Raw genomic sequence first — 27,803 nt, 5'->3', positions numbered from 1 at the left:
AAACTATGAAAAAAAGTTTAACCAAATTGAGAAATAACATCCTTCACTGAGAGAAATCCGAAAAAGTTAAAATAACATTCCGGAAATGTTAATTTTACCCTGCAGTATTGATCCGAAATCGGTGTAAATATTACCCTTTTCAGGTGTATTATGGGTTAAAGTTACCCTTTTTCATGTTAATTTTACACTTAAGAAGATGTAAAATTAACCTTAAAAAATGTTGATATATTTTTACACCTAAAAAGTGTTAAAGTTACAAGGAAAAAAGTTAATCACACCCCCTTTTTTCTCAGTGTTTTGATACACTTAGCTTTTGATATACGATTTAACTGGACGTTTTCTTTCAAAACCTTTTGTTCAGATGATAAAATTGTCATCCTGTTGTTAATAAAATCTACAATAGAATTAGTAAGTTCTACTTTTCCAGAGTTTATGTTATAATAAATATCAATTTAAATGTCTCATCTTCTCTGCTCTGTAAGAAATAGTTGGTTCATTGCAAGTCAAAACGAGAACTCAAGTCTTTTTTTTTTATTCTATTTATTCTTTAATTTATTTATTTGAGCCCGATGCACAATGGAGTTTTTGAGTTAACATAGAAAATTAATTTTTTTTTTCTTTTTAATAATAGCACCCCTAACGGTAGTTTTATAAACTTGCGATGTTGGAAGGGAAAGTGGCATTTCATGAGAGCTTTCCAAAATGCCCTCACTTTCTAAATTCTGAAATTAGAAACGGAGTTATGGCTATTTTTTAGACCTTTATAGATCGGGTCACGGCGGTCAGGGCTCAGGGGACCTTAATTTCGGTACTAATCGAAAGCCCTAAGGGCGGGCTATAACATATTAGAATTTGAGCCCGATCGATGCCATAGGGGCGGAGCTATTGAGTAAACAAAAAAAGGGGGGTATTCAAAATGGCGGAAAGGGGAGTAGAGGGTCAATGCACCAAGTAACAATTTTGACCCGAAATATAACCTTTACCGAAAACTGCAAGTCGATATCCCTTTTAGTTTAGAAGCTATTAAGCTCCAAAAAGCGGCCGGGCGGACGGACGGACGGGCAAGAACGGGTTTTAGCCATTCATACATTCGTTTTATTTTTTTTCAATTTTCTTATATTATTTTCACCTAGTGCCATCGAGTATGAGAAAAGGTAATACGGTAATTGAGAATTTGCGTAAAGGCGTCTACACATTGGGAGCAATTTTCGTCAAAAATTTCGTTTTTGACAGAAATTTGACGTTTCCCCCTACAACGCTGCAGGGAATTTCCTTCAAAAAAAGCAATTTTTGACAAAAAATGCTCCCAATGTGTAGAGGTTATAAGAAATGCAATGAAAATGCGTAAATTAACGAAATACGGTGAGGCTTTTACGGTGACGATGAGCATTTTACTGTCAATGTGATTCTGCCCTAAGGTTCTTTAAATTGCGATTTTTATCAAGGGCGCAATATGTACCCTCCTAAGTAATACTCGACCATATTTTTTGGCCACGCCCTCATTCCTACGTAGCTCATTAAAAAAATGTCAAAAAAAAATAGCAAAATAGCACTAATTTAGAATTTTTAAGCCTAAATTTTTAAAATTTCAAATTTTTAAATTTAATTTAATTTAAATTGACATTAGAGTCGTAGTATAAATAGCACATTTTCCAAATACTAATTTATTATCCCTTAACACTAATTCTAAATCTGTGACTTATAATAAAATGGCTACGAATGTTAGTAATTTGTAATATCTTTTACTAGTTTTTTTTTCTATAGAAAAATTTTAAATAGAAAAATTATTATAAAACACTAACATAAATTTTTCTCAGTGGAATTTACATAAAATCACTACAGCTTCAGTGCAAAGCATTTGTGTTGCATCAACATCCTCATGCACTTTCATAAATTTAAAATGCCATCCTCCTTAATGCATGATGTATGAAAGGAAAAATTGCATAGTCAAGAAAACATCATTTTCCCTCTGAAACAAGCACAACCCTCAATGGGAAAATTCATATATATATTTATCTATCCCCTTTCTGCAATAAGTAAGGGAATGTGGGGCAAAATATGACAAAAATGAAAATTTCAAAATTTGATATTTTCAAAGATAAAAGAAATTGAGTTTTTAAATTTTAGTCCTACAAATTGTTTTTGAACCCCATTAAAATGTTCAAAGTTTTATGGAATTCGAGTAAAGAACATGAGAATAAAAAACATTGAAATTTCGAACTCTCCTTTTGGAATATTTTCCTTATAGAAGATTTCAATGTTGACCAACGTTTTTTGCCAAAAATGTATGAAAATGGGTGTTTTTTTATAATAATTTGGATCTTTTGTTTTTTCTTTACTTGTAGAAATTCGGTTTTTCAAATATAATCATTCGCGATGAAATATGTAGAAAGGCACGGGCTAGGAAATCAGAATTTAGTGGCGATTAATCAACTCATTTCCTGACTTTCATAGCGTTCGTAACCCAAAAAAAATACTTCTCTCTTCGAAAAGTCTTTAAAAATTCCTTAAAAACTCATTTGTTTATTAAAAAAGAGAGAACCCGTTTGCAAAAATGGATAAGAGACTACATTTCGTATCAAAATAACAGCTAGCAACAAGTTACCCAATGTCTGTCAATATAGCTCTAACGGTTTTAGAGAATCTCACTAATCGGCATTTCGAAATTCGAAAAAAAATTTCAGCCACCATGCGGCTAAAACGAGAAGCAAAAATATCTTTTCTTTTGGCCTTCAAAACCGATTTTCGAATGTCTCTTTTTCTATATGGAATCCGGCCGATAACTTGATGCAATAGAGAAAACACGGAATTTCGACCTGGTTCTTCTTCTCCTTTATTTTCTAGCCAACGTTTCGGAGCTGAATGGCTCCTTCTTCAGGTCTACAATATACATATAAACATAGATTTTAAAAAAAAAATTTCATGTAGGAATTTTATGATTTTGTAAATGAGTTATTTTTAAATCTATGTTTATGTATATTGTAGACCTGAGGAAGGAGCCATTCAGCTCCGAAACGTTGATTAGAAAATAAAGGAGGAGAAGAACCAGGTTGAATTTCCGTGTTTTCTCTATTGCGTCTCTTTTTCTTTAGAAAACTCTAACTGTGAGTACTCAATGCTTCATTTTGCCCTGTGTTGCCCTACAATTTTTTTGTGTATTTTAACCTCACCACATTGCAATGATTAATTGAAAAAGTTCATTAATGGAAACTAAAATACTTGCTAATTGGAAAACAATTAGCACTTACTCTCACTTACTGAATGTAATTTATCATGTGCATGCTGCGCAGTTGAAAAGGATTTTCTCTAATTCTTCGTAATGAATTCATTTGGAGCTCTTACTGTAAATTTTCATTATTTAGAGCTTGACCAAACAATACACCGGTGAATAGTGCTTATTTCGCCCCAAAATTCAATGAAAACTGAGAGAGCAGTGCAACATAATGATCTCTCCCTTAAAGTACTTTTAATCTTAAATCTTTTAACACATCTTTGAGTCGGTGGCAGCCAAAATACCGAAAGCCAAAATCCCGAATGCCGAAATCCCGAATCCCAAAATTACGAAAAGACCAAAATCCCGAATGTTCAAAATTCTGAAAGGGATGAAATTATATGGAGGAAAATGTTTAGAATAATTTCCCAAGATACAGAAGATTTATGACACTTTTAAGAATTCTGGATTTTGACTTTCGGGATTTTGGCCCATTCGGGATTTTGGCGTTCGGGATTTTGGCTTTCGAGATTGTGGCTTTAGAGATTTTGGCCTTCGGGATTTTGACCGGGACCCCCTCCGTGTGGTTTCGAATTTCGACCCTTTCAGAATTTTTGTTTTCGAGAATTTGTCCTTCAAAATTTTGTCTGCCACCGATTTTAAATACGATCCAGACGAAATTTTTAGCGAAATTTTCACAGCTATATTCAAAAATTTGATCAGTTCTATAAATTAATCTTAATTGATTCAATACCTATTCAATATTCGGTGTGGTCGTACTTAAAATTTATTATACCAAGTGTCTTGACTAAATGGTAAAAATTGCGTGCAAACACAAGTTGAATTTTAATTTCTAATAGTGTCCTGGCTAAAAAGGTAAATGGAACTCTATTTGTACGAAAAGTGATTGATTTTCGAAGATCTTAAACTCAGTTAAGAATTTTCAAACTAAATTTTCACACAACATGGGGAAAATTTAAGAAATAATATCACTAAAAAGCTGGAAATAGAGTTACTCAATGAAAATAGAGTGATTTAATACTGAAATAAGTCAACACATTTTGACACTTGAGCACATCGAAATTTAAACGGGACACTGGTAAAAATAAAAGGATCAAATTGCTCCTTCTCAAAAGGATGGATCAAATTAGCATGTTCTATTATGATAAATGTACATTCAAAGTTCGAAATATAATCCATTCTTTGCAAAAGGATCAAATTTGGATCAATTAGATCCTTTACCAGTGGATGTACTTCATTCACCTCGCGAAATTATTACTCCTTTTTGTTCTTTCAAATAAATCTTCGAATTTTCCTAACTTTACTTGTGAATGGTTAGGTTATTTGCATAAAATGTCGTCGATGTTCGAAAAATCGAAACAGAATTTAGAATTTGAATATTAAAAAAAATTATGGCGTAACATAGTAAGAAATTGACAAAGAAATTACTCTATATTGTGATTTTTTTAATAATAACACAGGTATATAATAATGAATATCTTGCCTTGATTTTTCCTATAACAATTATAATTGATATTTATTAACACTCGGAGACCCTTAAAAATTCTAATAGGCCACTACGCGGACGAAACGAGATGTAAAATACTTTTTTCTTTGCTTTTCGATTGCAATCTTCGAATGTCTTTTCCGTCTTTTCTCTTGGGCAAACTCCAGCTGTGAGCGCTCGGAATAGCTCACTCTTTTAACTCTTTCGCGTCATTAGGGTCATATATGACCCAGGGAAAAAACAATTTTTTTTGTCTATTTACATTAATTGAAATCTATCGGTTTGTGCACGACATCATAATAGAAGGATGTGAGATTCTTGGCTAATTTTCTCAAGACTCCAGATATTCAGGAAAAGAAAATATTTGAGATCAAAAATCACTAATTTCGAACTTTGTGAAATGACTTTTCTTTTTCAAAATTTTTTATATTAATTTATTTTTTTCAGCAAAAAGTTCTTTAGAAACACAAAATAGAATATCCAAAGATTATATATTGCATCTTTTGATATAATAAACTACTCTCAATTTTCCAGAAAAGCGTGTAGAATTTTCCGGGTCATATATGACCCTATTGTCGCCAAGGGAAACAGTGTTTTCGTCCCAAACCTATAGCGAAATGTAGTTAGGACATTGTTTTTCATTGTGAAATGCAGGTGGGACATCTTGCTCCTGGACATTTCATCTTATATCTGATGAATTATAACATATTTTGCAATATTTTAGAGTATTCTGCAAGCGTCTCATATTGTGCAATTGTATTATGTGTGAATAAATATGTAAGATAAGTTTATTTTTGCCAAATACCACTCAAAATATTGTGACAGAGACTGTTCAAGGGATTATCAGGAAGATTCCTTGAACACCAGGAGAAGAGTGTTCATCAAGACAATCCAGTTTGCCATGGTTTTGGCCAAATTAGTAACTTCAAGCAAAAAAACTCTTAAAAAGCCCATGATATAGATTTTGAAAATGGTATGTACACTTCCCTTTGAGGACAATAGGGTCATATATGACCCGGGGTTTTTTCGAATTTTCACGCAATGGAATTTTTTTTCCTCTCTGAACTATTATATTTGATCATAAAGCATTAGGAAAAACTCAATTTTACATGAATTCATCTGCTGAATAAAAGTGTGACGAGAAATGTCTTCAACTGAAACTCAAAAAATATCACCCCAAACTGGCAAAATATCTGCAACTACGTAATATTTAAAAGCTTATGACATTGACTGGGATGATAAAGTCTGCTAAAACAGCTAAAAGTCTTGCGTATTCTAGCTTGACTTTGTATCTTTCCATTAATTCAAAAAAAATTTAGCTTCATCTCTCTTATCGGAATCCACCTACAATATTTGAATTTTGATACACAAACTCTTTCAAAAGTTTTTTTTTTACCAAAGATTTGGCACCGCCAGTGCTGAAATCACTTAAAAACTTCACACTTTTCCCCTTTTTCCCCAAACTTGAAACCACAATTTGCAATTCATTAGGTTTCCTGCGAGATCAATATAGATCAATTCAGGAAGAATATTTCAAGATCACTGAACCAGAAACACTTTATCCATATTAATTAATATTTTCTAAACACAAACCCGAAATATTTTACATGATAACACCTCTTTAAGAATTTAAGTTCACAATTAATGAACATCATTGAAATTTTATGCAATGCTTCTGGAAATGAAATCTAAAGTAAAGAAGGGAAGTATGAATGGTGTTTACATTAAGTAGATAATATCATAAGTTAATCAAAATATATAAAATGCTAATGGCAATTGCTTTTAATACATCTCTTGCCCTTGAGTTCTTTAGATTTCTGTGTTATATTTTTCTCTCTTTCAATTTCGCTGTTAATTGAAAAAGAGGTGGCTCAATTTTAGTTTCTATGCCAAATCTTGCCAATTCTGCTCAATAAATGCAACAATAAAACAATCGATCTACAATCGAAATAGATTTTGCAATGAAATTCTCAAGTATTTGATCTAAATATTGGCACACGAGTCACGCATCAACTTGTGTAAATTGGATTTGGGTCTATTTCACAAAAAGAATCCGATCTCTCGCCATGCAATATCGGCGCCAGAAGGTGCAACCCATGTGAACTATGAATTTTTTACGAAGAAACATGAGATATTGCCCAAAAAAAAAGAAGTGCACTAATTGAAAAATATGATGCATCCATTGCACACCTTTTCTGTTTCCCAATGGACGATAAAATATATGCGATAAAATCGGCAAAAGCTCAGTTTGATGCTCTTTTTTTTTGCGAAAGTGTGTTACATTGCACTCACCAAATTGAGGACAGTGAGATACTTGGGTGTACGAATGGTGCTGGCCAGATAGAGCTCCACGAGTCCATTGGTCAGGTAGGCGCAGTAGGTGAGTCGACTGAATGGGGCCATTACACGAGATGCAAGGAATCTGTGCAGTGGCTTTGCCCTTCCTGTGACACATACAAAAACAATCCACGAAGTGAAGAAGCTCCAGCCCATCCGATGGAGTCCAGCGTAGAGAGCATTCTCAATTCGCGATGACTCGTAGTCAGGATTGTAGAAGATCACAATGGAAAACATGGATGCAGCACCAGCAATAACTGAAGTTATCCAGCAAGCATAGTGCCATCTCTGGGATATCCTCATACTAAAATTGAGAGAGCAAATAGTGAGAATATTGGACAAAATTCACTTCACCGTGACAAGCTCTGAACAAAATAATTTTAAACCACGCCCCTGCTGTAGTTTGCATTGTGGTTTGTGAACTCTCAATGGTGCTATTCCAATGAAAAATGAACATGTTTTTTAGAACTTTATTGTTCTCAAGTGCTTCTGTATTATCGACTTGTTTTGTGTTGGTTCTTGTCACGACTGTTTTCCCTAATCCTCGTCGTATACCAAAAACAGTCGTGACTAGAACCAATACACAAGAAAAGGCAAATATGTAGGGTAAAGTACTAAAAAGCTCAGCTGAGATTCTTTACAAGCAATCCCACAATGCGTGCAACTCGGGGTGCTTGCACTTCACAATGCTTGAAAATTCGATTGTGAGTTGAATTTTGAGGGTAAGAATCGTGTCGAGCCAATTTTATCCGTTTTGGCCTCAAAGAACAGTTTTATCGACGCGATTCTTTACCCCCAAAATTCAACTCACAATCGAATTTTCACACTTTCCGAGTTGCAAGCATCCCGAGTTGCACGCATTTCGAGGTCACCTGTAAAGAATTTCAACTACCATAAGCTTATCTGGGCTTTTTTAAATAGAATTGAACATTATCGTTACAAAATTGAGCTCCACAAACCAATTGTAAAGCTAAATTACATTATAATAGGGCTCAGTTCTATTAAAAAAATATCTATTTCATTGTGTAAATTACCCTTAGAGTTGTATTTTTACGTCAGTTTGTGTGTAATATTTAGAAGAGTTGTTACAACTTTTTCTCTTTTCGTCCTAACATTAACATAAAAAAGAGAATTAAAATTACTCTTTTCTTTATATTATTATAACCCTAATCCAAAAATGAATTAAATTTACCATATCTCGTTCATATATTTTTTAAATATATTTTTTTTACATTATTTATATATAAATCGTGGTTCTTAAGTACTAAATCGTGGTCCAGTAGACTGTTCTCGGCATTCGAAATGGATGAAATTGGCTTGACGCGATTCTTTACCCCCAAAATTCTACTCACAATCGAATTCTCAAGCATTCTGAGTTGCAAACACCCCAAGGTGCACGCATTGCGAGATCATCACTTGCGAGATCATCACTTGCGAGATCACACGCATTGTTTGACACTTGACCACTTAGAAATTCGAAATTCGAACAGGACCCGTCAAATAATTCTGTCAGATATCTTTAAGATTTCTGCAGAAAATATCTACACCTCTGCCGAAAATCTGCCGAGAAATCTGTAGATATTCCTACGAATTTTATTTGGGCTTGGGACAAAATTCGTCAGAATTTTTTTTGCAGATTTTCTGACGAATCCTGGTGCATACTCTGACGAATTTCTGTAGATATTTTGCCGATTTTCTGTAAATTTTTATCTACATTTCAGACTTTCCAGACAGCTGTGTCTGAAGAGAATAGTGAAGTGAAAACTTTAAACAGAGAGTCGACCTAAATTTCGTATTTTTGTGTCATTTCATGGGCGATTTTTAAGAAATTACTATTTTTGTCTTGAATCTTTTTACTCATCTAAAAAGTTTAATCGGTAATGCTTGTTAAGCATTTTCTTTGTAAGTTCTACAGTTTCTTGATAAATTTACAATATTTTTGTTGAGACAACGGAGACTATGCGGATTTCTTATGCAAAAATTCTGTCGAAAACCTACAGAATTTTTCTAAATGTACTAGAATATACCGTTACAATTCAAAAAGCCTCCCAATAAAATCGGCAGGTAGAGCAATGATTTGACGGGGATGTACCTCAGCCACCTTGCGAAATTATCAAGAACTAAGAAAGTCTTTTTTTTTTGGCTTTTCAAATAGATTTTCGAATTTTTTAAGATCTACTTGTGGATGGTAAGAATTCGGTCAAGTTCGATATAGTAAGGGTCAGGGTACAGTGGGGTATAGTGGGGATAGATAGGTCATATCGTTAGAAAAGTCTCGATTTCAGATATATGTACTAAAATTTCATCGAAATCGCTACATAAACATCGAAAATACGATCATATTTCAAAATATTCGAAATCGGATTTTCGAAAATCGATATTTCAAATAATCGGACCACCGATTAAATCGGATGATTGGGGTGGCAAATGCCAAAAGAATCATAATATTTCACAGGAACATAAAGTAAAAGAAGCGTCTAATACGGGCTTCAGACCTAAAGCTTAGCCATCTGGCTTAAGTCCTCTAATTCCTTATCAGGCAAGATTTTTTTAGGAAATTGTTATTTAGGATTGGATATTAATGACAAATATTCCATTAGATTTTGAAAAATCAATCAAATGACTTGTTATTTAGATTTTTGAGATCTTCGGGAACTGGGCTAAACCTCCAGTCTGAAGCCGGCATAACGAACGAAAGATCGTTCTTGTTCAACACAATAAAATGTCTATATGAGATTCTACAAAGTTTCTGGATTTATTAAAAATTTTAATTGCCAGGGCTGCTTATCGAATTCTTATAGCTGAATGTACTAAATACTATTTTTTTTTTTGTTATTTAGATTTAATTGAAGTGCTTAAGGGGCGTGGCCTAAAATTTGACTTACTACAAAAACTTTTTTTACAAAGTCAAATAATGTTTTCTTTGAAAAGATATAAGATTTAAAGGAGGGATACCTAAAATAAAAACACATAGGATTGAAAAAAACTTACTTCTTCTCTTGCATGTAGTGCACAAGGAATCCTGTGAGGAGACCGAAAATGTATGCTGTCGCTCTCATGTGTGTTTTGATGTAAAAATTAATAAAGTAGAAGTTCTCAGACAAGTCACTGATTTCACTAAAAAAAAAAAAACAAAGCAATATTTCAGCATTCTCAGCACGTTAATGGCCTTTTAATCTTTAACTATTGGAATTTGTAAAATGACTCACTCAGCAAAAGCCAAGAAGGTGGGATCCAAATTATTCACATAGGTCACAACGAAGGGGATGAGAACGGAAATTGTAGCAGATGCTGCAAACAGGTAAACCCCAATTTTTCTCCATCGCCACAGTGGGTAGAGCAGTAACGGAGCCAGGATGAATAGTTGAGTATCCGCCGCAAGGTACCACGATTGGAACATGCACTGGAAAATTTATTCCGCATTTTAATACTTTTGGGTCACACAATTTCTGGTCACACAGAAGTGCCACGTGGAGCAGCAAAAATGGACCTTCCGGATGTCATGGAATGGATATCTTTTTTACACAGTCATTTGCAGATAGAAACCCTTTGCAGATGGGAATATAACTCAATTTTACCTTTTGGGGGTCATTTTTTATTGCAAAAAGATAGGATTCAACACAATCATTTGTATATATACTTTTACACTTTTTCTTGCCACTCCAGCCATATTTCACGTCCACCCGGAAATGATGTGTTATGTGTTCTTTGGGTAATTTATGTGACCGGAGAGATAAATTTTGTGAAGAAGGTTTGAAGTGGTTGAAAACAGGCTTTAAAACATGTTCTCTGTCAAAATTTATTGTCGAAGGATAATTCAAAAGATTTATAACACATTCTTTTAGTTTTATTTTGTAAACTTTTTATATTCTGGAATTTACACCTCTTGAACAGAGATTTTGAGAAAAATACAACGTAAATTGTAAGTACAAATTGTAATAAAAAGAGATGGCAAAGCGTTCCAGCTTTGCAAAATGCTCGAACTCACGAGAGCTAGACCTATATCCATGAATTCCCCTTTTCATGTTATTTTGGGTGTAATACCGGTTTATTAAAGATTAAATTCATTCACAAATCGCGAAAATAATTCTGAAGTAGAAAATTGATTAAGAATTCTGCATTTTATAATGTTCTTGTCATTAGTAACATGCTTGCGTGCAAACAAAAAAGAATGTTCAAGAAAAATAAAACAATTACGATTACTTGACCAATTCATTATCGATTTTGACTGATGCTGAATAAAAAGTGTCAAGACCATCCCAAAGAATCCAAATTGATTAAAAAAGAATTTGCCCTCCAAAGTGATTAAACTTTGACCTTCAAGAGGGTTACTCTTACAGTGTTTTCTTTAATATGCGCAAAAAACTTCTAAAACAATGTTTTCTAGTATAAGTATGGTCCAATAAAGTCGAAAAAACCATCCATCCTTCATTACCTGTTTTAGTTTAGATTAATACAGAAAGTACCACAACGAGAGCATATGGATTGAAAGTATGACTTAAACTTAAACATTTATTTGAGCACAGGTTTCCAAATGATTTTTCCAAAAAAATTGGTTTGGGTCTTCGACCTTTCTAATCTTTTATAAAATTTCAATAAAAACTTTAAATAATATTTACAACGATCCTCAGATAGCTGATTGTAAGTACATACAGTTTTTTTTATTTTTCTACTAGTAAATTGATTATTTGATAAATATTATGGGGTGCACTTTCATCCCTTTTAAAAATTTGCTGAGGATTTAAACTCTTTCGCATTATTAGGGTCATATATGACCCAGGGAAAAAACAATTTTTTTGACTATTTGCATTAATTGGAATCCATCGGTTTGTGCACGATATCATAATAGAAGGATGTAAGATTCTTGGCTAATTTTCTCAAGACTACAGATATTCAGGAACAGAAAATATTTGAGATCAAAAATAACTAATTTCGAACTTTGTGAAATGGCTTTTCTTTTTCAAAATTTTTTATATTAATTTTTTTTTTCAGCAAAAAGTTTTTTAGAAACACAAAATAGAATATCCAAAGATTATATATATAGTTAGATAATTATATTCATCACAACACTGCGAACGCGGTACAGTTCATGTAACATGCACTTTTATAATTTCGGTTATAGTTTAAATATGACTTTTGGGAACAGTGTGTGGCTGCGGCGATTTCCCCTCCGGATCTATGAATTCCATGTTTTGTGTCTATTTGTGTATGTGTTTGTGACTGATCTCAACGATTCGGACGGTATAAAATTGCATATTGATAACAGGAGGAGTCAGTCTTGGGTTGGAGATACCAGAGAGGAGTGCGGTTTTTCAAGTGTCTTTCTTCCCTAGGAAGTAGACTAAGTTGGGGAAGACGGTGTGTGAAGTGAGTGACGGGAGACCATCTCCAATGGGGAAATGGAGCCTTTCCAGCTTCATTGTGGCTTACATCTTCGGGGAGCCTATTACCAGGAACCTGGGGGCGCTACTGAGAAAATAAAGAGGTTTCCTACGGAGGACAGCCGACTACGAGAAGTATCTGCAGGGAGAAGCATCAGAGGTTTATCCACCGGCTCTGCATGTGTTATCTGGCAGATTATTTCCACTAGAAGAGGTCACGAAAGGTCACCGTGTCATTGGGAATTCTGATGCATCTACTACCGTCGGATCCAGGTCAGAAACAGAGAGTGAGTCTCCACCGGAAAGCCCAGACTCTAGAAACTCCCAGACTGTCCATTCCCGGAAAGGGATGAAATCGGATGAGGAGGACTTCACCCAGGAAACCTTAAGTAGAAATTGTATCATGTGATCTTATGGGCCTATCCCAATCAATTCTTGTCTGTTTAGTGTGTGAATATATACGTTTATATGGGCCATAATTAAGAAGAATATTTTCCTGGGTCTAAATTCGTGTCGGATCTTATTATTTTCTTTTCGGAATGTTCTCTGGTGGTTGTTGTGGAAGTGAGAGGAATGATGGGAATTTGGGGGCTGAAATTTCCAATGAATATATATAAAGAATCTTGGTATAGATCGGGCGGAGGGAAAGGTAAGGATGAAGTGCTTGGATGTGAAAGAAATCTGGCAGGTAATATGCGACAATTCAGCTGAAGATCGGTAACTTTAGGAAAATTTCCCACCGGTATTTAACCTATTCATCACATTCAGTTCTAATGGAAGATTTGTAAATAATAATAATAAACTACTCTCAATTTTCCAGAAAAGCGCGTAGAATTTTCCGGGTCATATATGACCCTATTGTCGCCAAGGGAAACAGTGTTTTCGTCCCAAACCTATAGCGAAATGTAGTTAGGACATTGTTTTTCTTTGTGAAATGCAGGTGGGACATCTTGCTCCTGGACATTTCATCTTATATCTGATGAATTATAACATATTTTGCAATATTTTAGAGTATTCTGCAAACGTCTCATATTGTATTGTGTGTGAATAAATATGTGGATAAGTTTATTTTTGCCAAATACCACTCAAAATATTGTGACAGAGACTGTTCAAGGGATTACCAGGAAGATTCCTTGAACACCAGGAGTACAGTGTTCATCAAGACAATCCAGTTTGCCATGGTTTTGGCCAAATTAATAACTTCAAGCAAAAAAAAAACTCTTAAAAAGCCCGTGATATTGATTTTGAAAATGGTATGTATACTTCCCTTGAGGACAATAGGGTCATATATGACCCGGGGTTTTTCCGAGTTTTCACGCAATGGAAATTTTTTTTCCTTTCTGAACTATTATATTTGATCATAAAGCATTAGGAAAAACTCAATTTTACATGAATTCATCTGCTGAATAAAAGTGGGACGCGAAAGAGTTAATTCAGCACTCTAGATAAGCAATTTACACTACAATAATACTACTTAATAAAGAAGAGAATTTTTAATTGAAAAAAAAAGATATCAAAAGAAAAAAACAGACGGAGCCAGAGATCGAACCAGCGGTACTCCCGTTGAACGTCCTGTGCTGTACCGCTGAACCAGCGCTGCATGCAGTCTCATACGAATTTTCTTTATTATGTGCTGCGTAAGGTGTCATTTTCAACTTTGGGGAATTTATAAAAAAAAAACCGATTTCGCACTTTTTGAATATACCACGTTTAATTTGATGCCTTTCTGCGTATGTTGAGCAAAGCCCCAGACGAATATGGAATTGATGACTCGAGTACTTCCCTTGTCAGAGTTTGAGACTAATCCAACAAGGTTTTCTTAACAAAATGCAAAAGCTGGGATTGTTAGAAAATCAAATAAGTTGAAACGTGTCTTAAATTTTAATTAAAATTTTTAAAATTGATATAACCAGACACACTTGAAAATCAAGTTTATGGCTAAAATAATAAAATACGCAAATGAAATAAAAAGCTTATGGAGATAGTGCTATTCCATTTCAGTTGCTTAATTTTTGCACATATTAAAATGATTGTTATTACTGCATTAGAGAACTTATATTGTGTAATTCTTTTGAGTTATTTATTGTTTCCTTCGATAAAACCAAAGATATTTCAACTGACTGAGAGTATATAGCACGATGCAATCATTAATCTTGTAGTGATAATCAAAAAATGTCAATTAATTTCGCAAAAATAATGCACTAAAATAATCTATTAAAATTACTTAAAGGAAAGTCAAGGTTAAGCAGCTGAAAAAAACTATATTTCAGATTAAAAATTTCAATATCATTGAGTAATATTGTTTTGTTAACTGCTCTGTTTCAAATTTGCAATATCAATCCACTATAGTACTGATCAAATCATAAAATAAAATCAAGGTTTGCCTATTAAAAAGATTAAAACAAACATTATCAAATCGTAAAATTATTTTTTCTTCCGTGGAAAGGAGTTTCAGTCACAAAAAAATAGACTCACCAGTTTTTCTGTACCGAGGTAATTGTTGAGGTAGAGAAGATTGATCCACCATGAGCTGGTGCATCGGTCCTGTTCCAGGCCAATGCGAGCGTCCCACAGTGGACCAGAACCGAGCTTTTCCAGCAGCACCATGTAGAGGAACAACACAGCCATATAGGCTGGTGTTAGGCGAATGTACCTAAAGATATAGAGGAAGCCAAAATTGACCTTTCCTTTGCGCTTCTCCAGCTCCACCAGGAGAAGCCTGGCAAACAAAAAGCCACTCAGCAGGAGGAATGTATCAACGAGAAGCGGTGAGTTAAGCAGAAAGGCATTCTGCACATACTGACTTTGCTGGAATTATACATAATTCAATGAACATGATAGAAACTGAGGTATTTACCAAAAATTCCATTGTATTACCTTCGCATAGAAGTCAGGATTCTGCACTGGTCCACCGGCAATAAATGCCATGGCATGTCCAGAAATTATGAATACCATTGCAAGGGTCTTAATTCCATTGACACAACCCAAACCCAAATCGTCAGATCCTTTCTTCACCAATTTCACCAAATTCTCTGTGAACATTAAAGGATGACATTTTCCCATTAAAATTACTCCACAATCAAGTTTCTCATTTCAGATATAACGTTGAATTTTAGGGTAGAAAATCTCTTTAATAGGTACAACATTTTATACTTAAAAATTTTAACAAAAAGCTAATTTCACTCATTTCTTTCTCCCATGAAATCTCAAGTAATAGCAAACCTTTGGGAAAAATGAAAGGGGTAAACACTGTGGAAGCTGAAATTCTAAATCTCTCAAATAAACGAAGAAAAAAATTAAGAAGCTAACTTTGATAAGAGAGAGCAGACATGTTGAGTACTTCAACATATTTTCCTGCCTAATTTTTGAAAATAATATATCCATTGTATTTAAAATGAGATATCCCTATGACATTCCTTGATCATGGAGAAAAATAATTAATCAGTTTGTAAGGAACAAATTATACCGAATAACCTCTATTACAAAATTGTGTTCATACAATTTTATCCAATAACCAGAACTTTTCGATCATTCTGATATGCATTATTCAGTTTGCAATGTATTGTCAGGTGTTATAATCTTCTGCACCGGACGGGACTCGAACCCACATCTATGACAGTCGAGCGAGAGATATCAGTGCCCAAGACCGATACGCTTTTACCAATTAAACCAAGACACTTTTTCACAAAAAAATAACATCTGCGACACAATCTTTAATCAAACCTTCTTACGCAAATTATGTCAGACCCATTGCATTTTCAGCAAAAAAGTACAGCATTATAAAAATAAACTGATGTTATCACGTTCAAAAAACTCGATATCAAATCTAAGTTATGCCAAACTGTTTAAAGTTTTTTCTAGACTTCTGCGACTCTATATACAGCAATAAAAATTAGTTTTGAATGTAAAAAATTCATTAGGGGAAGTGTGCCAAATTACGGTCAGCTTCTAATTTAGGCCACTTTGAGTATAATTTCGGCCATGGAAATAAATTAATTTAAATTATGTATGTAATCTTCGAATAGTCAATGAATCCATTTTGCTTTTAAATATTTGCATTTAAATATTCATTCATTCCCTCTTTGAAATTACGTTTTTCGACTATTCCGAATCTTTTTAATCAATTTTGGTTTTATTTTAAAATTACAAATACCAATACACATAAAAAAAATATTTTGTAAAACTATTCGCAATTGTTTGTGAAATTAAATTATGAACTCACAAAATTCTCTTAAATCGTATAACCAACTAGAAAATTTGTAAAATTTTGTAGTTCTTTCACTAACATTTTCTTTTTTCTTCGTGTATTTTTATTTATCTGACAAAACTTTACGAATAAATAACTAAATATTACGAACATTTTTCATGTGTTTAGGAAGATTTACGGACAAATATTTGCAAAAGAACAAAAAATTAACGACAAGGGATCACGTTACGAATAATGTTTATGAAAGCCATTTTTGAAATGGTGCACCTTCAATATACGGCCCTTTTCTCCAATTATTAAATAGAATTGAACCTTATCGTTACATAATTGAGCTCCACAAACCAATTGTAAAGCTAAATTACATTACAATAGGGCTCAGTTCTATTTAAAAAAATATCTATTTCATTGTGTAAATTACCATTTCTTAGAGTTGTATTTTTACGTCAGTTTCTGTGTAATATTTAGAAGAGTTGTTACAACTTTTGCTCTTTTCGTCCTAACATTAACATAAAAAAGAGAATTAAAATTACTCTTTTCTTTATATTATTAAAACCCTAATCCAAAAATGAATTAAATTTACCATTATCTTGTTCATATATTTTTTAAATATATTTTTTTTTACATTATTTATTTATAAATCGAGGTTCTTAATTGCAAGACATTTGTACATGGTCACTTGCAAATGCGTCTTCACGAAACAATCTTGAGCACATTATACTATTTGATAAAATCATCTGGATTGAAGCATATGCTTAAGTCAAAAACATTCAAGTTAATTGTTAGATGGGTATCAGTCGAGTTAATTCAAGTCGGCCTTAGAGTTTTTTTTCTCAATTACTCTGAGAAAAAGGTTTTGTCAAATTAACAAAAAAAATGTTTGTTAAAAGGATATTCCTCCACAGAATATAGAAAAGTTTTGTCAAATCAGGATCTTGTTAAAAGTTTGTCAAATTATTTAGCGACATCCTTTTGACGAAATTTTAACAAATTCAGTTGGAATATTAACAAATCTTTTTTAGTCAGAATACGCTTACAAAAATTGATCAATTTTATTACTTTAATAAATACTCTCCATAAGTTTCGGCTCAAAGTACTAAACTTTGCCTTAGAGATCCTGGCAGGAAGGAGTCAAAGGTTCGCTACTGACTTCAAAGACTTCAAATAGAGTAATTGAATACAATTGAATCTTCCACTTACCCGTAATTGAAAATGACTTGAGAATAGCATTGAGAAGCGTTGGCAATCGTGGTTTATTGATGTCATTGTGGCAATAGTGATAAATTGAGTGGCCTGTGCTCACTATAACAATCAGTGTGAACATGGTCAGGATGCAAAGGAAGAAAACTTCACTGTTGGTGAATTCAAGAGGTTGTTCACTATGGCAGAACTTCTCTTCCACTTGAACTCTATGACCAACTGCTGTGGCCAAAAATCCTTCAACATCTTTCACTGTGCACGAGGCAGGAAGGCAAATGCCCCAATGAACTTGTGCACCCACTTCTGCCTAAAAGCAATGGGAATTTTCATTGAGGAAGTACCTCTTTTTATATGTCTGACTCATAAACTTGAACTAATCCAAAAAATTATGGTGAATTAACATTTAAATGCTGCATTTATAAAATTGAAAATGACCAAAATAAAATAAATAACAAATTTAAATTGCTGCATTTGGGAGGGCAATCCACCTTCAAATTACACCAAAACAGCAAACAATTATATTATATTCATGGCTAAAAACAAAGCCAATGCTCTCGGGAATTTCCTGAGATTTTGAGTAATTTTTCATGGGGGAAAAAACAAAACTCACGTGTGATCGATTGCGTGCAGAATTGGTTGGAACTGTGAATTCATCTATAGTTACATCGGTGAGACAGTATTGTGTTCGAATGTTACTCCGGTCTGAGGCGACAGGTGACACAATGGTCACGCACTCATCAAAATCTCCAAATTGATAGACGACTCCCTGGTAAATTCCAACGGGCACTTTCACTGAAGCATCCAACACTGAAATACACGTTTGGAGTTAAAATAGTTGAAATTTGCAAAATTTGCAATAGTACACTTTTTCTTCCATAAAAAAGACCATTTGACTAAAAGCTCCATTAACACTTAGAAAACTAAAAAAGCATTTTATACCAATTTCTGTTTTTATACTTAAAACGAAAATCCTTTTTATCTAAGCCTTATCCTGGGCTTAATTTTTTTAATATTTTTTATTAAAATTTGAAACAGTATAACAGTAAATGATTTTTCTGCCAGTTTTTTAACCCTTTGAGGACGATTGGAACACCGGTAAAGAAAATTTTTTTTCCTGACTGCCTAAAGTTATTTTTTTCTTATGTCTATACATAATTGTAAAGTATTGGATGAGTGCATAAGTTCGTGCCAGATTCCTCTACGTGCCGTTCGAACCGTTTGGGAGTGGGGCTCGTGAAAGAAATGTATACATATTATATGTCATTGGAAAGGTGACAGTCTGAACTGTCAATCAAGCATAAAATCATTTCATTTTGTTTTGAGTTGCTTAGTGAAAAGACGCATGGAAGATGGACAACGAAAAACAGCATATTCGTCATATTATGTTATACGAATTTCGCAAAGGAAAAACTGTGGGCGCTGCAACGAAAGATATTCGCAAAGTTTATTTGGACCGTGCGCCAGCACTCCGCACAGTAACGAAATGGTTCGCGAAATTTCGTTCTGGAGATTTTAACCTCGAAGATCAACCTCGCAATGGACGGCCTTCTGAGCTTGATGACGATGTTCTACGCACTTTAGTTGTGAATAACTCGCGTATTTCAACGGAAGAGGTTGCCAGTGAATTGAACGTCAACAAATCAACTGCATTTCGTCGTTTGAAAAAGATTGGGTACACTTTGAAGCTCGATACATGGGTGCCGCATCAGTTGAGTGAAAAAAACAAAGTGGACCGTATGACAACAGCAATTTCTTTGCTTCAACGGATCAAAAACGAACCTTTTTTGGATCGGCTCGTGACTGGCGATGAAAAATGGATCCTGTACAACAATGTTCAACGCAAAAGAACATGGAAACAGGCACACGAAGGTGCAGAACCGGTGGCGAAAGGTGGATTGCATCCGATGAAGGTACTGCTGTGCATTTGGTGGGATATCCGAGGCGTGATCTATTTTGAGCTCTTGCCAGCAGGCGAAACGATCACTGCCGACAAGTATTGTCAACAATTGGTCGAATTGAAGAAAGCAATCGAGGAAAAACGTCCGATTTTGTCCAATCGCAAAGGAGTTCTTTTCCATCATGACAACGCCAGACCACATGTTGCAAAACCGACCCTGGCCAAACTGAAGGAGATGAATTGGGAAATCATGCCGCATCCCCCATATTCACCGGACATTGCACCTTCTGATTATCATTTGTTTCGATCGCTGCAGAACAATTTTAATTGAAAAAAATTTAAAAATGTGGAAGACGTCAAAAACCACCTTGACACCTTTTTCAACTAGAAACCGCGCAATTTCTATGAATCTGGCATCCGTAAATTGGTTGAGCGTTGGGAGTGGATTGCCGAACATGATGGCAAATACATAATTGATTAATAAAAGCACTTTCTTCAAAAAATTTCAATTTTAGTTTGCACTTGAAATCTGGCACGAACTTATGCACTCATCCAATAGAAGGTTGAAGAAATCTAGAATATTTTTTGCAAGTCTCCAGCTATTTGCTATGTAGTAAATATTTAAGCTCAAAAATGGCAAAGTTTGAAATTCTCAAATTCACAATTGTTTTTATTTATTTTTTATACTACCAATTTTTTAAGCAAAACCCTTTTGGCAATAAAAACTACAATATTCATACGTAATATTTTTCATTAAAACGAAAAATATTATTCATTGGTATTGTCAGAAAAATTCCTTAAATTTTTGGGCTATTTTTGTCCTTATCGTTCAGAGAAGCACAAAATACACCAAAATAGACTCTGTCGAACTTTCCAAGGTTAGACATAAGACTTATCATTGATTATGTTTCTTAGTTTAATTTTTGTTGTTGATTTTCAGTCCGTAAAAAGTGTCTCGTCGTTAAAGGGTTAAGTGTTAATTGTTTTCAATTTTTCACGATCAATGGGTCAAATTTCGTCATAATTATATGAAAAAGAGGTATAAAAAAAGTTAGGGGATTTATAGATCAAACGGTGAACTGCTCAGGATGTTCGGAATCCTCTTCCTATTAAGCCGCCAGGAAGGGAAATATTACCTTTGTTGTCCTAGTGAGGACAACAATTTTAAAATATTTCAGTCACTTTCCATTCTCACTCTCTTCTTCCACTCTCAATAATTTTTTATATAATCATAGAATATTCATCCATAAAAAACGTTTAAAATTCATTTATTTTACTATTTGTTCACTATTTTTCAAAAAAAAATATATAATATTTCAGTCTTTTGATGCTTTAAACAGAAATGACCGTCTCCAGGCGGTCTTTATCTTTTCTCACATGGCTCCCAAACGAAAAGTGGTAGTGAAGAACGAATGGTTTTTTTTTTGAGTTTATTGGACAATTAATTACCCTAGATAAAATGGTTCAACTACTTTTTTAGGGTGTGTGCCAAATTCCGGCCAGCTTGCAATTTCGGCCATATTTTTGTTCCTCGAATTTCCATGAATTTCCATGAAAAAGACATTGAAAGAATTCTGGAAGGGCAAGGAACTATGAGAATGAAGGTGACCGAAATAGGCCACCAATGCTATGTCTACATTTTTATTCATTTTAAAATGTATTAAGAATGATTTTAGAGAAAATAAAGATGATAAACTGTCTGCAAGGTTCCAAGCAACACTCCTTATAAAAGAGTAACAAAAATATTCAATTTTTATTAAAAAAAAAATATTACATTTCAAACTTGCGACTTAGTCGCTTGTATGCAACTATGCCGAAATTTGGCACACTTACCCTAAATATTCTTTTTTTCTGTCCATAAAATTGTTACCTATCTAGAGGTGAAACGGTAAGAGATACGAACTTCGGATTTTCGGATGAACCCCCATAAATCGACCCAAGGAACATTATTATGATTTTTATTTTTGCCTCACTCTCTTTCAAACCCTCCAAAACCATGTTTTTTTTTGGTTTTCTCGAAAACGGGTCCTACGATTTATTTTATTTTTGGATATGTGTTGGAGGTGGTTCAAGCCAACATTTCGTCCAAACATACCTATGGCCTAAAAAAAATAGCCATCTTGAATTTTCGAAAGTCAAAGTTTAACTGGTCTTGAAATCAGTATAATGAACCGGTTGAATATCCATGAGTAACTTATTTTTCTCTTGTTTACATTTTTTGTTTGTCGGTATGCTTCATGCCAGAACATTCTAAAATGATCATTTATTTACCAATTTTTGATTTTGAAATGCTTTTGTGATTTCTGAATCAATTTGATCTCTAGTAAGATTAGTACGCACCAAAAGAACATTCGAAAAGGGGTGGAAAAGCGTCACAGGCTTTGCGAAATGCTCGAACTCATAACTTAGATGTTATACCTCAAAAGTACTTTTGCATCATTTACCGTTTACCGGTACTCACCGATTTGAATCGATTCATAAATCACTCAATAGATTTTACAAAATAGTTTAAAGAGTAATAAAAATTATATTCGAACAAAAATTACTTATCGGTAAATAACCGGTTCATTACCAATTCACAACCGATTTGAACCGACTTATAAATCACTCAAAATATTTCCCAAAATACAAGAGTAATTTAATTGAATTTCGTATAAAAATTATTTATCGGTTATAAACCGGTGCATTACCGATTCAGAACCGATTGAAACCGGTTCAGTTTTATCGGAAGTTCCAAGACCTTTCCAATGAGCCCAAACATAACCGCATTCGCTTGATAAATGCGCTCACTAGTATCTTTTTAACCTTTGACCTTGAAAAACCGTTATTAGGAATGATTCAACGGTATTTTCGTCTAAGGACGAAATGTCCGCGCAATGTTCGAGCAATCCCAAAAAAACATGGTTTTGTAGAGGAAGAGGAGGTGTGGAGGAAAATGTGGGGCATGTTAACGATCCTTGAAACGACTTATGGGGGGTCCCAAGTCGCTACCTCTAACCGTTTGGCCTTTAGAGCTGGAGACAGCCAGATGGACAGACGGACAGACGGACGAACAGCGTGACGACATTTCTCAGAAATCGTCTGAAACGTGAAGATTTGTTGACAAAAGTGGTCTTCGGTGGAAATTTTGGGGGGTGCAAAAATCGAGGGATTATAATACTGCTTACTCCGTGGAGTTCGAGTAGTAAAATTAATTCACTCAAAGCTGGGACGCTTTGCCATCTCTTTTTTTTCTAAAATCATTCTTAATACATTTTAAACTGAGAAAAGGACATAGCTTTGGATAATATTTCGTCCACCTTGATGCTCATAGTTCCCTGCCCTCCCTGCTTTTCCGGAATTCTTACAAAGACTTTTTCCACATCATCTTGTTCGTTTTCTCTCATTGTATAATTTCTAGAGTATGCAAAAACTAAAAATTTATGGAAATTTGAAGAACAAAGAAGTTACCGAAATTACAAGCTGGTCGAAATTTGGTACACTTACCCTTAGCCATATGGCGTAACTGCTCTAATTTTTCAACAATCAAGATTTTTTGGAAAAATGTACCTTAGGATTGGATTATTAAGGACAAATGACATATTGAATTCAGAAAAAGCAATAAAATTGTTTGGTATTTAGGATTTTGAAATTTTCGGGAACTGTGCTAAACCTCTAGTCTGAAAACCACTTAATGTGAAGTAAACCAAACCAAAAAATGAAGTAGCAGAGTACTTGAGAAAAGCAATTACGTCTCTTTGATTGCAGAAGAGTGATATGTAACAGATAATTTTTAATACAAAAAAGAAGCCCTGTGCGAAGCCCATAAGTTAAGCCGCAAGGCATCTCACTTACGATTTTAAGCACACAGCCCAGTCTTTAATTAATTCACAATTGTTTATTTATAAAGTGATACAACACTTCATTAATGGTTTTATTGGAATGATATCTGATTATCTTGTCTGGTAAAATTACTTTCTCGTGACCCGCTATCATGTAATAATGTAATTAATTTCATGTTTTTGAATATGCATACCAAAAATTACTGTGAAATGAAGGAAAGATATAATTTGCTTTTCAGATTTATTTCCGACATTCCTTAGCTGATTCAAGTTTTATTGACAAAAAAATGTGCATATGTATGCAAAACTGGAAAATTTGACTGAATCTGCGTGAGTGTCAACTTTAAATTCAAATTCTTCAACACTTAAAAACTGAATTAGTGTTCAAATTGTTTTGTAATAATCGATTTTCAAAAAAAAAACTGTTCCAAATGAGATAACTTTGAAGTTGATTTGCCAAATGAAAAGCCAGCACATGTCTTCCGATTTGATTTCTTTCATTCCTTTTTGGTGCTTTTTTTTATAAATCGAAATATAAATTTACGTATTAAGCGAATAGACATAGCACAACATAGATTATTCATAGTCTATAACTGTGTCAATAGGTAAAGAAATTGCCCATCTACATTCGTGTGAAAACTAAGAGAGGCAAAAAGGCAGAAAATAGCGTAAGGCAACTTTCATCAGAAAGTAAAATGTGTGTGAATTAATTTTTTTTTGGAAATTATATCTTATGCAATATCGAGACATATAAACATTCATAACGTTGGCCTTCGGGGAATCTTGAAGATTTTTCAGTGATGCTGAACAATTTTTTATGGCTCAAACCTTCTTGAAAATTTTATTAAGAAAAAGAGACAATCATAACTCTGTGCCATTCACTTTTAGCATTGCAGCAACTGCAAAATGCAATTTTTACTATCTCATATGCCTTTTTTGTGGACTCTCAAAAAGCCAACGATCGCGCAACTATTCAAATTCAACATTGAAATATTAATATTAAATATTCATGATTTCTTCCCACAACACAATATGACACCAAACCCTATTTTTATATCATGAAAATATGAAGTAAATGCTGGAACCTTTGAAAATTGAATATGTTTTTTCACAAAAATACACCATAAAATAAATCGTTGCAAAAGTATATTCAACAATATTTTATTGGTCTTTTAAAAAATCCCATTATTGCCTTTCATTTAAGAAAAAATAAATAAATAAAATATGTATGCCTGAAAGTTCAATAACTCTTGATATTGCCATAAAAAAGTCGAAAACTCAAAAGATCCAAAATAAAAGTCTTGCAAATTCATCTTTATAATGTTATTTCATTTTTATGAATACAAATTGTGTTAGTTTATGCAAAGCATAATCTCACGCAATAAAAGTGTGATAATCCATCTTTTATATGTCTTCACATTCATTTCTTGCTAACTTTAAGTGTGACTCTTGTAATCTGTGCGAAAATCAGAATTCTAAAAAAGAGGTTAGAAGTTATTCAAAGTATCACCATGACTTCAATTTATACGTATATGATTCTCCTTAATTTTTCTACATAAATGACATAAATACTTTAAATATTATTTTAGAAAAAATGTGACGCAAGTTCGTAAAATGAGACAAATAACTCTAAAGAACATCACGGTGAGCCTAAGAAATTTGTCAAGTAATAAGCTGTTCATGCAGTTTCAAAGCTCCTCAAAAGCTGACGTCAATTCATGAAACAACAAAAAATACTGTACAACGTCTCATACATCTCATAGCAATAAGACTGTGAAATTTCTTCATATTTTTCCCCAAGCACAGATTAAAAACTTAGATAAATCAATATTTGAATGAACATCAACATCCATTTGTGTGAAAACAGCAATCTATCTACGTGAAAATGCAGATTATAAAAGGAAGAATTAAGACACAATCATCATATACTTTAATATATTTAGTTAGAATGTTAGTATTTGCATTTTCAAGAGAAAAATTTACTAAAACGAGATTAAAATAAGCTTACTGACTTATAAAAAATTAATAGGAAAAATATTGATAAAAAATATGATATTAAATCCTACTATTTCCATATTAAATTAAATAATTAATTAACTATCAAATTTAGGGAAAATTCAGGCAAATTCACACTAGTCTAATATTTTCCCACGACTATTTTGCTAATATATTCATACCTTTTATCTATTCTAAAAGCTTATTTATTTATTAATTTACGTAAAAAAAGGGGTGGCAAAAGCGTCCCAGCTTTTGCGAAGTGCTCGAACTCGTGACTTAGATGCTATCCCTCAAAAGTAGTTTTCGCATCATCTACCGTTTACCGGTTCTCAACCAATTTAAACCGATTTGTAAATCACTCGAAAGATTCCACAAAATAATTTTAAGAGTAACAAAATTGATTTTCTGACAAAAATTACTTATAGGTTCATTACCGGTTTATTACCGGTTCACAACAGATTTGAACGGATTTATAAATAACTTAAAAAATTGCCCAAAATAACTTAGGACTAATATGATTGAATTTCGAATAAAGATTAGTTATCGGTTATGAATCGGATCATCACCCATTTAAAACCGATAGGGTTTGATCTGATGAGAAAAAAAAACAGGAATTACCAAAATGTTTGATAATTTTCTCTATTTAAAGCAAGGAATTAAAATTTTTTTTTTTTTTAATGCCTGCAGCAGACTGAGCAGTTATTTATTAAAAAGAGTGGCACAGCGTCCTAGGCTTTGCGAAAAGCTCAAACTCGTGACATACATTGATGGTACAGTTCTGTCTCTCTATATGCACACTCTCTATATGCACAGCTTTTGTGTCGGTTGCATTCAAAATCAATTTGTTTACATTTTGACAAAGTAATAAAGAAAAATATTTTCTTGGTAACTAATTTTTCTCGTTTTTAATTATCTTAATTTTATTTTTTCTGTCTCATATTATAGTTAAAATAACACGGGAAATTCTAGAACAATAAAAAAACGATAATTTATTAAAAGAAAGAAAAAAACCGTTGGGAATTTCAAAAAAGTTGTGCATATTCAGAGAGAGAACTGTCAAAAAAAAGGACCCAAACTGTGCATATAGCGAGACAGCACTGTATACCTCAAAAGTACTTTCGCATCATTTACTGTTTACCTATTCTTAACAGATTTGAACCAAATAGTTTTCGGACAAAAATTATTTATCGGTTCATAACCGGTTCATTACCAGATCTCAATCAATTTGAGCACACTCTAAGTAAATTAGGAGTAATACGATTCGGATAAGATCATTTTCTATATGGGCCACCGGTTAAAAGTTATTTAAGGATATCAACAATTATTTTAAGGTCTTTTGGAGGTTACATAGCTCTAAGCTTAATGGTATATCTCTGAATCAATTGAAAAAGGTTCAGCCTTTTACAAGGCTTTTTAAGGTCTATAGGTTCAGCCCAGTTTCCGAAGTTATTAAAATCCTAATTATCAAGCCAAACAATTAATTCAAAATTCAAAATTTTATTACTTTTTCAGAATATAATACATTATTCACCCCTTATATCTTACCCTAAAACGGGCTTCAGTCCTAAAGTTTAGCCATATGGTTTAACTGTAATATTTTCTTATCAGTCAAAATGTTTTCGAAAATTTAATTTGGGATTGGATTATTAAGAACAAAGCAATAAAATTGATTGCCATTTAGTATTCTGAGACCTTCGGGAACTGTGCTAAACTACCAGGCTGAATACTGCTTAAGTCAAAATTTTCCAAATAATCTTGACTGTTAAGAATTTAACGAAGTTAAGCAATATGTCGAAGCCTGAGGTCTAATGACCATAATGCTAATACTGGTCTTCGGATTTAAAGCATAGCCCTGTTCCGAGATGTCTTGAAATTGTAAATAAGAAGGATAATTTTTCAAAGTTTCATAAATTTAATTATTCTTAGTATAAAAATCCTAGGTAAAAATTCATCCAAAAATTTAAGAAGTTAAGAAGTAAGAATAGGTAAACCTTAGACGTAAATTTCAAGTGCCTTGTAAATCAGTAAATATTCAAAAAAAAAAAACACTGTTTAAAGAAATACGACATGCTCTTACTTTTCGAACACGATCCATTCGTTATTTTTCTTTAACGATTCGTTTTTTTTATTATGTATTGAAAGTAGCCAAGGTGAATATTTCGTCCATAGATACCTCTGAGCGAAAAAAAATTCGACATAGAATTTTCGAAGTTCAAATACGTAATCGCTCTATAGGGTTCATTAATC

At 33.3% G+C, this 27,803-nt stretch overlaps 1 protein-coding gene across 1 annotated transcript in view; it reads right to left on the bottom strand.

Moving 5' to 3' along the window:
* The window catches only part of LOC129808124 (nose resistant to fluoxetine protein 6-like), a 37,643-nt gene that overhangs the window by 1,314 nt on the left and 8,526 nt on the right, over nucleotides 1–27,803 (bottom strand). The window contains exons 2-8 of the mRNA XM_055857874.1: nucleotides 18,451–18,647; nucleotides 17,841–18,147; nucleotides 15,314–15,468; nucleotides 14,912–15,244; nucleotides 10,265–10,458; nucleotides 10,047–10,172; nucleotides 7,011–7,359 (exon numbers count right to left, since the gene is read on the bottom strand). Coding sequence (XP_055713849.1) covers nucleotides 7,011–7,359; nucleotides 10,047–10,172; nucleotides 10,265–10,458; nucleotides 14,912–15,244; nucleotides 15,314–15,468; nucleotides 17,841–18,147; nucleotides 18,451–18,647 — 1,661 coding nt within the window. The remainder of the gene's footprint in view (nucleotides 1–7,010; nucleotides 7,360–10,046; nucleotides 10,173–10,264; nucleotides 10,459–14,911; nucleotides 15,245–15,313; nucleotides 15,469–17,840; nucleotides 18,148–18,450; nucleotides 18,648–27,803) is intronic.

Source organism: Phlebotomus papatasi, chromosome 3 (assembly GCF_024763615.1).
Source record: "Phlebotomus papatasi isolate M1 chromosome 3, Ppap_2.1, whole genome shotgun sequence".
Lineage (NCBI taxonomy): Eukaryota > Metazoa > Arthropoda > Insecta > Diptera > Psychodidae > Phlebotomus > Phlebotomus papatasi.
This window is presented reverse-complemented; position numbering and strand designations above follow the sequence as displayed.